The 15,778-nt window shown below is 39.5% G+C and overlaps 1 protein-coding gene across 1 annotated transcript; it reads left to right on the top strand.

Annotated features, from left to right (window-relative positions):
* Positions 1-3,267: 3,267 nt before the first annotated feature.
* Positions 3,268-13,128, top strand: LOC128640770 (tetraspanin-1-like). Its single transcript, XM_053693193.1, has 7 exons — positions 3,268-3,324; positions 9,847-10,056; positions 10,252-10,332; positions 10,480-10,578; positions 10,656-10,799; positions 11,065-11,148; positions 13,063-13,128. The coding sequence occupies exons 1-7, from the start codon at positions 3,268-3,270 to the stop codon at positions 13,126-13,128; spliced, it is 741 nt and encodes a 246-aa protein (XP_053549168.1).
* The last annotated feature ends 2,650 nt before the right edge of the window (positions 13,129-15,778 follow it).

The raw sequence follows: 15,778 nt of genomic DNA, 5'->3' as shown, positions 1-15,778 counted from the left end.
CATTTTCCCCAGTAAAACTCCACATACATTGTTACCAATGCACAATAAGAAACTGGGTAAGATATGCCAATTAGATATGCAAAATCTCAGTTTTTTTGCTTCAAATACTGTTTTAACACATCGATCCCTTAACAGGATTATTGCAGCAATACAGAAACCACTCACTAGACAGCCTGTTTCATTCTTTTTAGTTCTTTTTATTCTTTTATATTCCTGTTAAGGGATCGCTGTGTTAAAACAGTATTTGAAGCAAAAAAACTAAATTGTTGCATATCTAATTTGCCTATCTTACCCAGAATCCTCTTGTGCATTGGTAACAATGTATGTGGAGTTTTACTGGGGAAACGCAAGTGGGGAACTTGCCTTGATGTGCTAATTTCCTATGCAAAAATTTGTATTGATATATATATATATATATATATATATATATATATATATATAAATGTGTGTGCATATGTATAGTATATATATATATATATATATATATATATATATATATATATATATATATAATAAATGTGTGTATATATATGTGTGTGTGTGTATGTACAGTATATATATATATATATATATATATATGAATAATACTTATGTGTACAGTATATTTATATATATATACAGTATATATATATATGTATATATATATATGTGTGTGTGTGAGAGAGATTTGTCTGTATATATATGTGTGTGTGTGATATATATATTCACTTAAACACAATTAAAATAAAATAACATTTTGCATGATTTTACACAGCAGGAACTTCCAGGCACTACAGGAAAGAGGATTGTTTTGTTTTTTTTTAAAAAAAAAGAAGTTATTTTTACAATTTTATCTTTTGTTGTTTTTACACCAAAACAAAACACAAAACTTCTGCATCATAATTGAGTGATCTGTCTCTCTGTTCCCTTTACCAAGCGACGATAAGTTATTTAGAGACAGCTGGGGAACTAACCTGGAACTTGTCTGTGATTTAAAGAGACATCAGCACAAATCAGATACTTCCCTAGTTACCTGAATGACAGTGTGAGCTCTGATTGGCTGAGACCCCCTATATTAGAGCAGCTGACTAGAGTGGGGCTATCACCTGTTAGATACATCCTGCAGGTGGTCCCTAGCTGGTTTGGTGTGGAGAGGTTTGTGTTGTCGCAGGAGTTTTATAAATAAATGTAGGTTTGGTGCTTAGTGTGTAATGATGTGTTTGAGAACTGGTTAAATGAGGCCCTGGGCTGATGCTGGTTATTCACTGTATGTTGACCTGTTATCCCTTTGCTAATATGTAATCTGCCAGATTTCCTGTGATTTCTGGGGAGATGCACTTTAGTTTTATGCCAACAAATGTAACCTCATCTAACAAACTGTGCAAAGCTGATTGTCTGACTGGTATTACACAGTGACTGTCCAACTTCTTATTGCAGTCTGCGCTAGTTAGACTGTATCTGTTGGTGCAAACAGTAACTGTGTCTGCGCTAGTTAGACTGTATCTGTTGGTGCAAACCGTAACTGTGTCTGCGCTAGTTAGACTGTATCTGTTGGTGCAAACAGTAACTGTGTCTGCGCTAGTTAGACTGTATCTGTTGGTGCAAACCGTAACTGTGTCTGCGCTAGTTAGACTGTATCTGTTGGTGCAAACCGTAACTGTGTCTGCGCTAGTTAGACTGTATCTGTTGGTGCAAACAGTAACTGTGTCTGCGCTAGTTAGACTGTATCTGTTGGTGCAAACCGTAACTGTGTCTGTGCTAGTTTGACTGTATCTGTTGGTGCAAACCGTAACTGTGTCTGCGCTAGTTAGACTGTATCTGTTGGTGCAAACAGTAACTGTGTCTGCGCTAGTTAGACTGTATCTGTTGGTGCAAACCGTAACTGTGTCTGTGCTAGTTTGACTGTATCTGTTGGTGCAAACCGTAACTGTGTCTGTGCTAGTTAGACTGTATCTGTTGGTGCAAACCGTAACTGTGTCTGCGCTAGTTAGACTGTATCTGTTGGTGCAAACCGTAACTGTGTCTGCGCTAGACTGTGTATAAGGGAAGCCGTCTGTAATATAAATGAATTGGTAGTATAATGGGTGCTGGCTCTCAAGCTGTAAATTTACCCTTAAAGGGACATAAAACCACTTTTTTTTTTTTTTTTTTCATGATTCAGAGCACACAACATTCCAATGTACTTCTGTTATCAATTTTTCTTGCTTATACTTTATTGAAAAGCAAGGATGTAAGCTCAGAAGCGTGCACGTGTTTGCAGCAGTTTTGCAACAATGATGCACATTAGCAGGAGCACTAGATGGCAGCATTATTTCCTGTCATGTAGTGCTTCAGGCATGTGCACACTACCTACCTACCTAGGTATCTCTTCAATAAAGAATGGTGAGAAGGAAGCAATTTTTTTTTTTTTTTAGAGAAATATTTGGGTTTTATGTCTGTTTTAATGTTCCTTGCTCTTGTAACAAAGGGGGGGGGGGGGGGGGGGGGATTGTCTTTCTCCATAGAGGCCAAAAAGCACATTCTGTATCCTGAGAAATGTTGCAGCTCCAATGTCTCATTTTAGACCTTTTGCAGCAATATAAAAACCCAAGTTGCTGACATAACCTTTTACTTCTAGTAAAGGACGTGAAACTCAGATGTATTTATATTTTTCCCTTCTTTGGATGGAGCATGCAATTTTAGACCACTTTCCAATTTGTTTCTAATTTGTTTTAATTCTCCTTGTATCCTTTGTTGAAAAGTATACCTAGGTAGGCTCAGAAGCTGCTGATTGGTGGTAGCACTTAAATGCTTCCTGTTGGCTTTTAGTGAGCTCCCAGTAATGCATTACTGCCCCTTTTGACAATGGATACCAAGAATGAAGCAAATTGGAAATTAGAAACTCATTTAAAATATGTACTCTTTATATGAATCAAAAAAAATATATTTTAGAGTTTCATGTCTGTTTAACCCTTTATATAGGGACGCTGTTCAGCTTTGCTGTCACACTTGTGAGATTATGCTGTTCCTAAGGGTACAAGTTCCACACAGATTTGTGTTATTTCCTACTTATTGCTCAGCCCGTGACATACCTGTGCTCAGTACAGGCTTTACATCTCTAATGGGATTCTACGATCCAGCCCCTGACTTCATCAGCTGCTGAAATGAAATAAAATACCAAGCTGCAGGTTCACTAAATAGGCAGAGAGCTGCTTATTTGTAGTGGACACAAACATAAAATGCGCGTTGGTTTTTTTAGGGAAGATCTGTTTTGGGCTTAACTTTCTTTTTGTTTGTCTCCCTAGAACAATGGGCAGCTTCACCCTTATCAAAGTGATGATGATTATAATCAGCACCCTCATATTTGTAAGTATCATGGTATTCAATGGTCTCCCCCCCCCCCCATACACAATCTATAATAATCATCTGCTTCTTTAGCAGTGGGGCATATAACTGAGCACACAGCTGCCTTGCATATGAAGCCGCACCATGCAGAGGTTAAATTGCATGAAAATTGGACAGGAACAATCAAGTCAAAATTAAACTTTCATGATTCAAATAGGGCATACAATGTTTAACAACTTTTCAATTTACTTTTATCATCAAATTTGCTTTGTTCTGTTTGTATTCTTAGTTGAAAGCTAAAACTAGGTAGGCAAATTTCTAAGCCCTTGAAGGCCGCCTTAGAGCTTTTTTTTACAGCTAGACAGGGATAGCTCATGTATGCCAATGCCATATAGATAAGTGTGATAACTCCTTTGAAGTTATTTATGAGTCAGCACCGATTGGCTAAAATGCAAGTCTGTAAAAATAACTCAAATAAGTTATGCAAAATTTTGGAATGGGTAATAAATGTGACAAACAAGCTGGTATGGAGAGTCCCCAGGATTGGTGGATAATGACACACCCTGAGAGCAATTTTTCTGTACTGTGTACATTAAAGGATTGTTAAATGCAGTAGCATTGCATAATAAAGTCAAAAGAATCACTGCCTGAACTTCAAGTAGAAGACTTTTTTTTTTTTTTTTTTTTTTTTTGTGTGGATACATTTCAGTTACTTCCATTGTCCCTACACCAGCCAATCAAAAGGCATAAAAGTAATGTGAACCTTTTAACATGCTCAGTGGGAGCTGATGCCAAAGTGCATGGAAGAAAAATAGTGTTTGTTTTTTTTTGTTTTTTTTTTATGTTGTGTAAATAGTTTCTTAGTTGGCTGTCTCCTGAGCATAACATGTCCCCAGTATGTCACATGACACCGTGACACTAATGCTATTTACTACTTGCCTGCTCCCATAAATAGCGCTGCAGAACCTGTAGGCGCTCTACAAATAACTGGATAATTTGTCTAAATGTGCGTCTATTGGCTGTTCTATAAAATGCTATTTATTTTTCATAATCCACTGGTGAAATGGTGTTTTGGAAGCCATTAATTCTTAAAGGTACAGGCTACACCTTAGTCATAAAGTCTTAATTTAGATTAAGCTGCAAATAGCCTCCTGCACCCGTAACAGTAAAAATGTTATTTTAACACGAACATTGTTTCTGGTCACTTTGAAATGGCTGCCAAGCTCTGCCCACTGATTACATCACAATCTGGGCTGAATTAAAGGCTTCACTAGTTAGGACTCACTAATTGGATTTAACAGACTGTCAATGGTATTCGGCACAGTGCATAGATGCAGACCAGATTGTGATGTCATTAGTGGGCGGAGCTTGGCAGCCATTTCAAATTGACCAGAAGCAATAGTCATTTTAAAATAACTTTTTACTGTTTCTCCTGCATGATATAGAAATGGGTGCAGGAGACTATTTGCAGCTTAATCTAAAGTAAGACTTTAAGATGACTAAGGTGTAGAGTGTCCCTTTAACTAAGTCCACACAAGGGATAGTAATAAATCCATTTTGCCATTTGTATGGTTAGCTAGAGTTCTTATAGCATTTAAACTTCATGATTTAGAGAGAACTGTTTTAAACATAGCAATTCACTTTTGTTTTAATTTATTTTTAAAAGTTTGTTCTCTTGGTATTGTGAAGCGTAAACCTAGGTAGGCTAATGGGTGCTTAGGAGGGTGCTTGTAACTATGTATAACGTGCATGCTCCTGAGCTCACCTATAGTTAATCTATCAAGATACCAAGAGAACTAAGCAGAATTTATAAAACCTAAATTAAATCGGGAAAGTCTAAATGTCCTGCTCTAGTGTTGATAATATTGTCCCTTTAAAGTCTAGTCAAAATTAAACTTTCATGATTCAGGTAGAGCAGAAATTTTAAGCAACTTTCTAACTTACACTTTTTTTTTTTTGTTCTCTTGGAATCTATTTGAAAAAGCAAGAATGTAAGCTTTTGGTTCAGCACCTGGGTAGCGCTTTCTGATTGGTGTCTAAATGTAGCCACCAATCAAGCGCTACCCAGGTGCTGAACCAAAAATGGGCCGGCTCCAAAGCTTACATTTAAATAAAGATTTATTTATTTATTTATTTATAAAATATTTTACCAGGAAGGATACATTGAGATTTCTCTCGTTTTCAAGTATGTCCTGGGATCACAAAACATTGCATTGATACAATAGGGTACAATAAAATACAAAAACAATAATAAAAATACACATTATATGCAAACATTTAACATAGAGCAGGTATGAAATATTTAACCATGACAGGAGCATTCTGTTTTGAGATATGTATAGAGGGATCTCTTAAAGGATTTTAGGCCTGGGGAAGTTTTTAAAGTGTGAGGGAGGTCATTCCATAATTGTGGCGCTCTGTAGGAAAAGGAGGATCGAGCTGCTTTTTTTTTGTATTGAGGCAAGCTAAATAATGTGCTGTTATTGGATCGGAGGTTATAGGAGGTGGGAATAGCAGGGGAGAGCATTCTGCTCAGGTAGGGTGGGAGCTTCCCAGAAAGGCTCTTAAAGACAAGGCAGGAAAGATGGAGGGTGCGTCTGGATTCTAGCGACAGCCAGTTTAGTTCTTTTAGCATGTCACAATGGTGGGTCCTGTAGTTACATTGTAGCACAAAGCGGCAGAGCGAGTTATATAACGTATTTAGTTTATTAAGGTGAGTTTGCGGAGCAGGTGCATATACTATGTCCCCATAATCCAAGATAGGCATCAGCATTTGCTGTACAATCTTTTCCTTTACTGTAGGGCTGAGGCAAGATTTGTTTCTGTACAGGGCACCTAGTTTTGGATAAAGTTTAGAGGCAATTTTTTCTATGTGGAGTCCAAAAGATAGATTGGGGTCTAACAACATACCTAAGTATTTAAAAGAGTGGACTGCGGTCAGCGTGCAATTGGATTTTGTTTTGATGCGAAGATGGGAATTTTGTAATTTATGTATTTTAGGTCCCATTCCAAAGATCATTGTGACCGTTTTGTCAGTGTTTAGGAAGAGTTTGTTTTTCGAGATCCACTTTTCTACCTCTGTGAACTGGTCTTGGAGCACTGTTTCAAGCTGCAGCAGATCAGATTTGTTTGCATAGATTACTGTGTCGTCTGCGTACATGTGTACAGTTGAGGATTTGCAGACATTAGGCAAATCATTTATAAATAATGTGAATAGTAGGGGGCCGAGAATGGAACCTTGGGGAACACCACACGTGACTGGGAGAGGGAGGGAGTCAATGTTAGAGACAGAGACATATTGTGATCGATCCGATACATATGATTTAAACCAGGTTAACGGGTGATCAGCAATACCAGAGTTTTTTAGTTTGAGAAGTAGTAGGTCATGGTCCACTGTGTCAAAAGCCTTTGCAAAATCAAGGAAAATAGCTCCAGTTAGGTCTCCTTGTTCCATGGCAGTTTGGATGTCGTTGCAAACTTTTAGGAGGGCAGTTGTAGTGGAGTGATTTGGTCTGAAACCTGATTGATCAGGGGTCAGATAGTTAGAAAGTTGGTAATACTCGCATAATTGCGTATGGACGCATTTTTCTAGGATTTTTGACAATACAGGGAGCAGTGATATAGGACGATAGTTAGAAACCAAGGTTAACTCCCCACTTTTATGAATAGGCACTACTCTTGCAGTTTTCCAGAGTTTGGGTATGTATCCAGACACCAAGGATTCGTTAATTAGGGTTGCAACAGGCTTAGCAATTGCCGGCGCACTGAGCTTCAACAGCATTGCTGGGATTTGATCAGGTCCTGACTGGTTTTTCATTTTTAGATTATCAAGGTGTTTCTTAATGACATTGAAGGGTACAGGTCTAAAATTGAACTTTTCTATATTGGGTCTTTGCTGTTTTAGTGGGGCCTGATCCACATTTGTAGCTTCAGGATGCGTGCCATTTATTAGTTTGTCAATCAGGGTGGTGGAGCATCCTACAAAATAATTGTTAAAGGCATTTGCTACTTCTAAGGGGAGTTGCAGGTTTTGGTTATCCACATTGACAGTAGAGGGTTGGGAGTGGATTGGTGGATTTTGTAAGTTATTTATGAGTTTCCAAAACTTTCTAGGGTTACATATATTATTGTTCAGATTTTCACAGAAATATTGCGCCTTAGCCAATTTTGTTTGTTTAGTACATATATTTCGCCATTTTCTATATACACAGTGATCATTCATAGAGCCAGTATGCTTGAACTTTGACCACAATGAATCCCGAAATTGGTACATTTGAATGAGGTCAGCAGTGATCCAATTCAAGTGTGCTCCTTTTACTCTCACCTTACGCAGCGGTGCATGTAAATTCCAAACTTGTAGGAGTTCAGACTGAAAGAATTCAACTGCAGAGTCTAGATCTGGGATTAGGTTTAATCTGTGCCAGGGGAGGTTCTTGATGTCATTTAGAAATGATTGAAGATTAAATTTTTTGAAGGACCTGGTGATTGTAACCTTGGGAGAGGATTTAGTTGCCTTTATTTTGCGCACGCAGCACACTAAGCAGTGGTCACTGAAATTGTTAGGGAGAACACCTGCCTCCTGGATTCGGTCGGGAGAAGTGGAGAGAATCCAGTCGAGCAGGGTATGATTATGGCTTTTGATGTTTATGCGAGTTGGGGAGGAGATTAATTGCGTTAGATGCAAAGATTTAAACAGCGAGCGACAACTGTTATTTTTTGGATTCAGCCAATCGATGTTAAAATCTCCAAAAACCAAAATTTCACTTTTTGGGTTTTGAGTTATGGATTCACTAAGGAGCTGTGCTATGTCCGAAATGGAATGCACAGGGGAGCTTGGTGGGCGGTAGATTCCTGCAACAATGATTGATTTACTGCACGGGATCTCAATTTTGCCAGAAAGGAAATCAAAGGTGGCAGGAGAGCTAGATTTTTGTAAGGGGGTGAACTTTGTGGAATTGTCAACATAAATTACAATGCCACCTCCTCTCTTTGCTCTATCATTTCTATGGCATGAATATCCATGTATTGCAATGGCAGAGTCAGGTATTTTGCGGGTTAGCCACGATTCAGAGATCACAATGATTTTGGGTTTGTATTGTAAACACCAAGCTTGCAGTGCATCAATTTTCGGTAGTAAGCTGCGGATATTACAGTGCACAAAGGAGAGGCCTTTCTTAGCTGGAAGGCTAGGAATGGAATTTGTTAGGGGACCAGGGTTAGACTCTACGTCATTTGCAAGGGCAAGTAACATAAGGAATAGGAATTTGGAAATCATTTTTGATTGGCCATATAGTGAATGTGATACTTTATAATATTGTGAGGTGGGGGTAGGAGGGTTATTTTTTATAACCCTCCACCAGCACTCAGCAGATAAGTTACAGCAACAGAGCAGGCCATGATGTATGATAATTTGTTTTCCAGTTTGAGGTGTGTGCTTATGGCGGTTATTATGTGAACCAAATTGGAGTGAGAAAAGGGTTATCATGAATAACAGTAAGGATATATTTGGATTCATGTTAGTGGTATGAGGTGTGTAGATAAAAAATAAAAATGAAAAGTATATACACTATTGATGTGTGATATATAGCTATATGTAGGAAGAGAGGGTATTTATTCTATAGGGTTAAGTAGAAGGAAGGATGTGCTGATCAGTGGTTGCAGCTGTCATTTAAGTAGAATGAAATAAGTAAAGATACCAAGAAAAAAAAAGAGAAATTGATGATGGGAGTGAATTCGAAAGTAGCTTAAAATTGCTGCTCTATCTGAATCATGAAAGTTTCATTTTGGCTAGACCATATTCTTTTAAGGTATTTGTTGGGGACAACTTACAGCAGCTATTCAGCCCCTGTATGCCAGACCTCCTGCCCTTTGTACCCTGTAATTGTCTTTCAGTCATCTTATAGAGAACCTACCAGTTTTAGTGGCAATGTAAACTGACCTTAATGCGTGGGTTTTTGTGTTTTGTGTTTATTTTGCACATATTTCTGTTACCATAAGCACCACTCCCTGCTACATGAGATGGTGTAAGACTCCTAGACTAGATCATGTGATTATGGTCTCTGACCCAGTGTGTGTGTTACATCTAACTATTGTATATTCACAGATCTGTTTTTTTTGTATGCTCAGTAACATTCCCTCCCCTACAAACGTTCTTGCTAAACTAAATATGAGAATTTGATACTGAGTTTAGACAGATGAAAGATATAACTAATATGCAGAACTATTTCCAGAAGTGTATATTAGGGGCACTTTATCTTCTCCTTTCTATTGGAGGGGGGGGGGGGGGGCTAAATCCCAATGCCAAACACCTAATGCAATATAATCTGTATGATAAAATAAGCTAGCTGGGCATTATGTGGGGGTCTAGTGAGTTTATAAAGAACTACTGATGTGCGCCTACAAAGGCCTTGTATCTAAATTGTTAACAGTACTCTTTGGATTAAACTGAGGGAGGGAGAATCTGAATGTTTTAGGTTTGATCTTCATTCACTAAATTACACTAGAGACCTAACAATCTTCTTTAATTTTCTTTTCTCTCCATAGCTGGGAGGCGCTAAATTGCTGGGCATTGGTGTTTGGGTGACTGTGGATGGCAAATCCTTTTTAAATATCTTTGGTGCAGTTTCAGCTGGTGCTGTCTTTCATATTGTAAATGTCGGGTATCTAATGATTGCCCTTGGGGCTCTCCTGGTCATCTTGGGCTACCTTGGCTGGTGCGCAGCTCAGAAGGAGAGCAAGTGTCTCCTGCTTATAGTAAGTGCTCTGTACTGTTCTTTCTATCAAACACAGAACAAAAATGTCCCGTATCCACTGGAGGAGATTGTGATGGGACTGGATGGGGTAAAGGTGATGTCTTCTGAAGGAATAATTTTATAAACCTTTAGTCTTAGCTCCCCAGGTCTACATCTAACAAGGGATTTGTATAAATAGTTTTGTTTTTCCCTCTAGTTCTTCTTGGCCATCATGACTATCTTCATTGTACAAATACCTGGGGCTGTTGTTGCTTTGGTTTACAGTTGCACTGATCTGGTAAGTATTTCTGTAAATGTCTTATTCTAGAGGATATATTTGCACCTATATAAACTGCTTTGCACCTAATGTGCTTAGTAGCACTATGATCTGTTGAGTTGTGCAAATTGCCTTTTCCTACTCATACTCTTGTCTTGTGGTCTTAAGGCGGAAAACATCCTGCAGCCTCTCCTTGCTCCAGTCTTGAGAGAGAAATATGGAAATAATCAAGATGTGACAAAAACGTGGAATGTGACCATGAAGGATGTAAGTATTTCCCAGTCTTGTGTAATTTGTCTCTTGTACATGCCACTGTAGTCCTCCACTCTCCTTTTCTCTTCCAGCACCAATGCTGTGGCATCTCAGGGTACAGTGACTTTGACAACTCCTTTTACAAGATCAGCACCCATGGGTACCCACCATTCTGCTGCAAATCAAACTCTACAACACCTTGTACTCAAGCAGCCGCACAACATGCTGGGGTTCAGGTAGTGTTCATACATTTCTAACAAACATGAGCTCTGCGTTAGAATCTGATGTTCTAAACGTTAAGCATACCTAAGGCTTTGTGTGCACCAGATGGTGGTCTGACATGGCTCCTGTGTAAAGAAATAAGCTGTTAGTCAACTAGATGGTTTATATTTTGCACTAACTTTCTTCACTTGTTACTACAACTACCTGGGAGACATTGTACAAGTGACACTATCTTGAGTGTTACTGCCACTAGCAATGACCAACATTCTTCTGTTTCAGGGCTGTTTCTGGGAGCTGGTGTTCTGCATCAAGCAGTATGCAGCTGCCTTAGGTGGCTTAGCAGCTGGAGTGTGCACACTGGAGGTAAGTAGCTAACTCTGCCATTCTCCTGAACCCCTAACACTTATGAAATGTGCAAAAAGTAAATCCAGCAAGTCCAGCCATTCTCTAGCTTCAGGGTGATCCGCATAATACTATATTTAGCCCATAATCAGGTCATTTTTATGTCAGATTTGCCAGTATGTAGCCCTTGTCATGGCACAATGTTAATCTCTGTACTCTGAAATGGCCAGTCTTGGTCCCACCACAATTTAAAGCTAAACACTAATTATAATTTGTTACTAAATTACAATTTATTTAGTAAGGCTATCTTCATCTAAAACAGTGCTTTCCAAACTGTGTGTCGGGACACACTAGTGTGTCGGCAGCAGTGTGTAGGTGTGTCCCTGCTTCAGCACAAATTTTTTTAAATTTAATATTTTTATTTTTTTTTATTGTTTTTTTGGTTTCTGACTTTCCACCTGCCTGCTACGCATATCACGTGGTTGACACGTGATTGATACTAGTGGGTCACAGATCATCTTAACCAATTGACACAGCTCAGTGGGAACTGAAACTATTACCATTGGCGGATTTGGCGGGACATTGGCTCCTGACTGCACGTGTAGTCTCCTTAATTGGCTCGTGACTGCAAGTGTAGCCAGTGAGTGGGACAGCAGTGTGTTTGCAGTGCGGGCAGTAGTCAGTCGGACTCGCAGAGCTCTGAGGGTGGCAGCTTAAACGCTGAGCTGAAGTCAGAAGTCAGTGGGATTTTTTTGCAGCTAGATCCCAGTAGTGCATTGCTGCTCCTGCTCTTGATATATGGATAGGAAGTGGAAGCTTAAAAATGCTTGATGATGAAATGTGAGTTTCTTTATCTAATATAATACACTAAATATTCCGAAACTGTGTTCATCCCATCAACCTCATACATCCTTTTTGCTAGTACAACTGAATTACTGTGTCGCGAAATGATGTAGGTCTACAAAGTGTCACCAACATGAAAAGTTTGGAAAGCTCTGATCTAAAAGGACAGTAAAGTGAAAATTAAAATTAACAATTCAGAGCATAACGCTTTACAATTTGTGTAGTTATGTTGGTAACCTTTTGTTGAAGGGTAGGATCGGTTTCAGCAACTCTACAGGGAAGAAACTGATTGGAGGCTGCACTTGTATGTGTCTTGTCAATGACTTACTAGATATATCCAACGACAAGAGGCATATGTGCAGATAGCTCCCAGTAGAGCTTTGCTGATACTAGGCTTACATACGTATGCTTTTCAACAAAAGATAAGAGAACAACAAATTAGGTAAAAGTACATTAAAAAGTTTGTTTGAAATACAAATTTTAATCTTGACTCTGCTGTTCAAGTCAGTGTGCCATGGGCAGCTAAGACTCCTTTTCTTAAAGGGGAAACTGAACCCAAATTTTCTTTCATGATTCAGATAGAGCATGCCTTTTTTTTTAGCAACTTTCTAATTTACTCCTATTAATTTTTCTTCGTTCTCTTGCTATCTTTATTTGTAAAAGAAGGCATCTAAGCAATTTGTTTGGTTCAGTATGGAAAGCACTTGTTCATTGGTGGATACATTTATTCACCAAAAATGGGCCAGCATCTAAACATACATTTTTGCATTTCAAATAAAGATACCAAAAGATTGAAGAAAATTTGATAATAGGAGTAAATTAGAAAGTTGCTTAAAATTGCATGCTCTATCTGAATCATGAAAGAAAAAAAAAATGGGTTCAGTGTCCCTTTAATGGAGATGTGTGCAAGCTTTTGTTAGGCGGTTGTATCTAATCAGTAAATCGCCTAATTCTGTGAGATACCTACATGTCAGTTGTGACATTACTGGCGTCCCAGAGTGAGAATTTCTCTAGGATGTGTAGCCACCTGATGTGTCCCCTGCAGACTGTATTTTTCTTGTCTAATTCAGTTTTGTTTTATTTCCCTTCTAGCTGTCTGCCATGATTGTGTCTCTGTACCTCTACTGCCTACTAGAGAGGGGAAAAGCAAGTCCCTAAGACAGAAGCCCTCATCCAGTAGTTTGCTAAATGTACCTTGACCGAGCATTTAGATCTGTTGGGTTTTTATTCTGATTGGACATGTGCCGGCCACTTGTCCTTCATTTTTAACTTTTTTGCATCTCAATATTTGTTAAACTGACTTTACTCTACTAAATATTATCTGACAATCTGTCTTCATTGCTGTGCATAAGCCATTTTAGAGCTAGAGATTTTTATGTGGTATTAGACTGTTCTTTTGGGGTGTTGGGTTTTTACTTTTACTTTAAACCTGGGCTCTCTTTGCTCATGGACAGATTTCCCTGAAAATTCTCTGACCTTTTATGTCGCTAATTTACGGCTCCTAACACAAATATTACAATGACATACTCTTAAATAAAATTACCCATAAATAAGACCACAGACTTAGCATTGGTATAAATTGGCCGCAGCTCCTTTATTAATAAATAACCATATAAAACTTTAATAACTCAATAAATAACAGTGCAAATAAATTGTAAACACATTACACATAACAGCGGTGCTAGACCTAAATATATATTTATCTGGCCGTCACTCCATCCACTGGACCCAACCGTGCAACTTGATTGAGCCCGTTATCAATAATCAACATAAGTCTCTAAAGAACCCCTTGCCCTTAGAGACCCCATCTTGAATAACCCCCAAAGGGATGCAAATACCACATGAACAATTTGGCCATAAATTACTGTAAATGTAAGGGCTAGCACCCCCGCCTACCAACTGCGACAATCACACAAGAAAAAACAATCCCAGCAAACATAAAAAACAGGGACGGGCGGGAGGGAGATGCTTCACCAACGTTTACTAACAACAACTGCTGGCTTTCCCGCTCAACCGCAAGGCTTTATCACCTTGCAGCTCCTCCCCCACTTCCTCTCAACCTCAGCCTACATTGTGCTCCGCGGTCAAAGCTCCCTCCAGCTAAGCTTTGCACCGCTTACAGGAGCCACTTGACCTTTTATGTCGCTAATTTACGGCTCCTAACACAAATATTACAATGACATACTCTTAAATAAAATTACCCATAAATAAGACCACAGACTTAGCATTGGTATAAATTGGCCGCAGCTCCTTTATTAATAAATAACCATATAAAACTTTAATAACTCAATAAATAACAGTGCAAATAAATTGTAAACACATTACACATAACAGCGGTGCTAGACCTAAATATATATTTATCTGGCCGTCACTCCATCCACTGGACCCAACCGTGCAACTTGATTGAGCCCGTTATCAATAATCAACATAAGTCTCTAAAGAACCCCTTGCCCTTAGAGACCCCATCTTGAATAACCCCCAAAGGGATGCAAATACCACATGAACAATTTGGCCATAAATTACTGTAAATGTAAGGGCTAGCACCCCCGCCACCGACTGGCCTGACACCTTCAGTCCAGTCCCGCCAACCCCACCAAAGAACCAACCGCCTCTTTAAAATCGAGCAAGAACAACTGCAGCCCAAAATCATTAAGATGCACTCCATCAGGTAAATAAAATTCGCCCTGACCAACCTCAGCTAAGTCTGGATGATGAACCACCGAGCCCCCAAGTCTCCTGACAAATGACCCCATCAACTTATTAACTTTGCGCCTGCTTTTATCAAGGCGCACTGGGTCCCAAGCCGCCCTCCAAACCATCCTAGGTAAAATGTCCGACCATACAATTCTCATCTTAGGGAATAACTCCACAAGCCTTCCAATGTCCCTCTTCATGCTTCTCACCAATTCCCTCTGAGGCAGAAAACCAAGATCATTGCCCCCCGCGTGGATCAACAACACCGTTGGATGCTGGTAGCGTCTGCAATAATCCACCACTAGCGGCAACAACCTGTCCCAACGTAGCCCCCTGACACCAAACCATTTGACCTCACATCTCGACTTAGGGATACCCAACTGCAATCCATCCACTTTGGCTGCAGCCGCTCTTCGAGCCCAATAAATGAAAGAATGGCCAACAAGCCACAAACGATCGACACCTAAAACACAAAGAAGAGAATAACAACACCACCAGCCTAAACTCCTAAATCAGGGCGAACATACCGGCGATAGCGGGCGGAACACCACCGGCCAATGCCTTTAACCACTGAATCAGATAAACCCCTCACCGAAGCCTCAGTTGCCGCCCCTATGCGGAAGGAATGTGACCCAAAATCCCTGCTATTAAAACCCAACCTGCACAATGATTTGTTAAGAACCGCCCGAAATTGGAATTGCGACAACGGCCTACCATCAACATGAACCAACAACGAACCCCCCATAACCGGACGTACCTGAAAATACTCAAACAAACATCGCCAAGGACACACTTCCAGACCACTCGGAAAAAGGACCACCGTTCTGCCCTTACCCAGCTGGTCAGTCTTACTCCTCCTCAAAAATATCTCCACCTTGTAATCAAACAACGCCACATCCGAAAAAGCCAAACCCCCCATAGAAACCAAATTCTTACTAACCAACTCCGAAATACGAAAGGCTCCAAAGAAAGCCAGAACAAACGCCACCCTAAACAAACACACCTCAAAATCAGACAAACACACCAAAGGTAACACCATATACACCTGCTGCAACAGCGAAAAAGTAATAGGTCGCCTATGGTCAGGGAAGGGACCACCCAACCCTTTCTTCAA

This window comes from Bombina bombina, chromosome 10 (assembly GCF_027579735.1).
Source record: "Bombina bombina isolate aBomBom1 chromosome 10, aBomBom1.pri, whole genome shotgun sequence".
Taxonomy (NCBI): Eukaryota; Metazoa; Chordata; class Amphibia; order Anura; family Bombinatoridae; genus Bombina; species Bombina bombina.
This window is presented reverse-complemented; position numbering and strand designations above follow the sequence as displayed.

Coding starts and splice junctions, on each gene's coding strand:
- LOC128640770 (XM_053693193.1), top strand. CDS start 3,268: ATGGGCAGCTTCACCCTTATCAAAGTGATGATGATTATAATCAGCACC. Junction 3,325..9,846: donor TAATCAGCACCCTCATATTT/GTAAGTATCATG, acceptor TTCTCTCCATAG/CTGGGAGGCGCTAAATTGCT. Junction 10,800..11,064: donor CACAACATGCTGGGGTTCAG/GTAGTGTTCATA, acceptor CTTCTGTTTCAG/GGCTGTTTCTGGGAGCTGGT.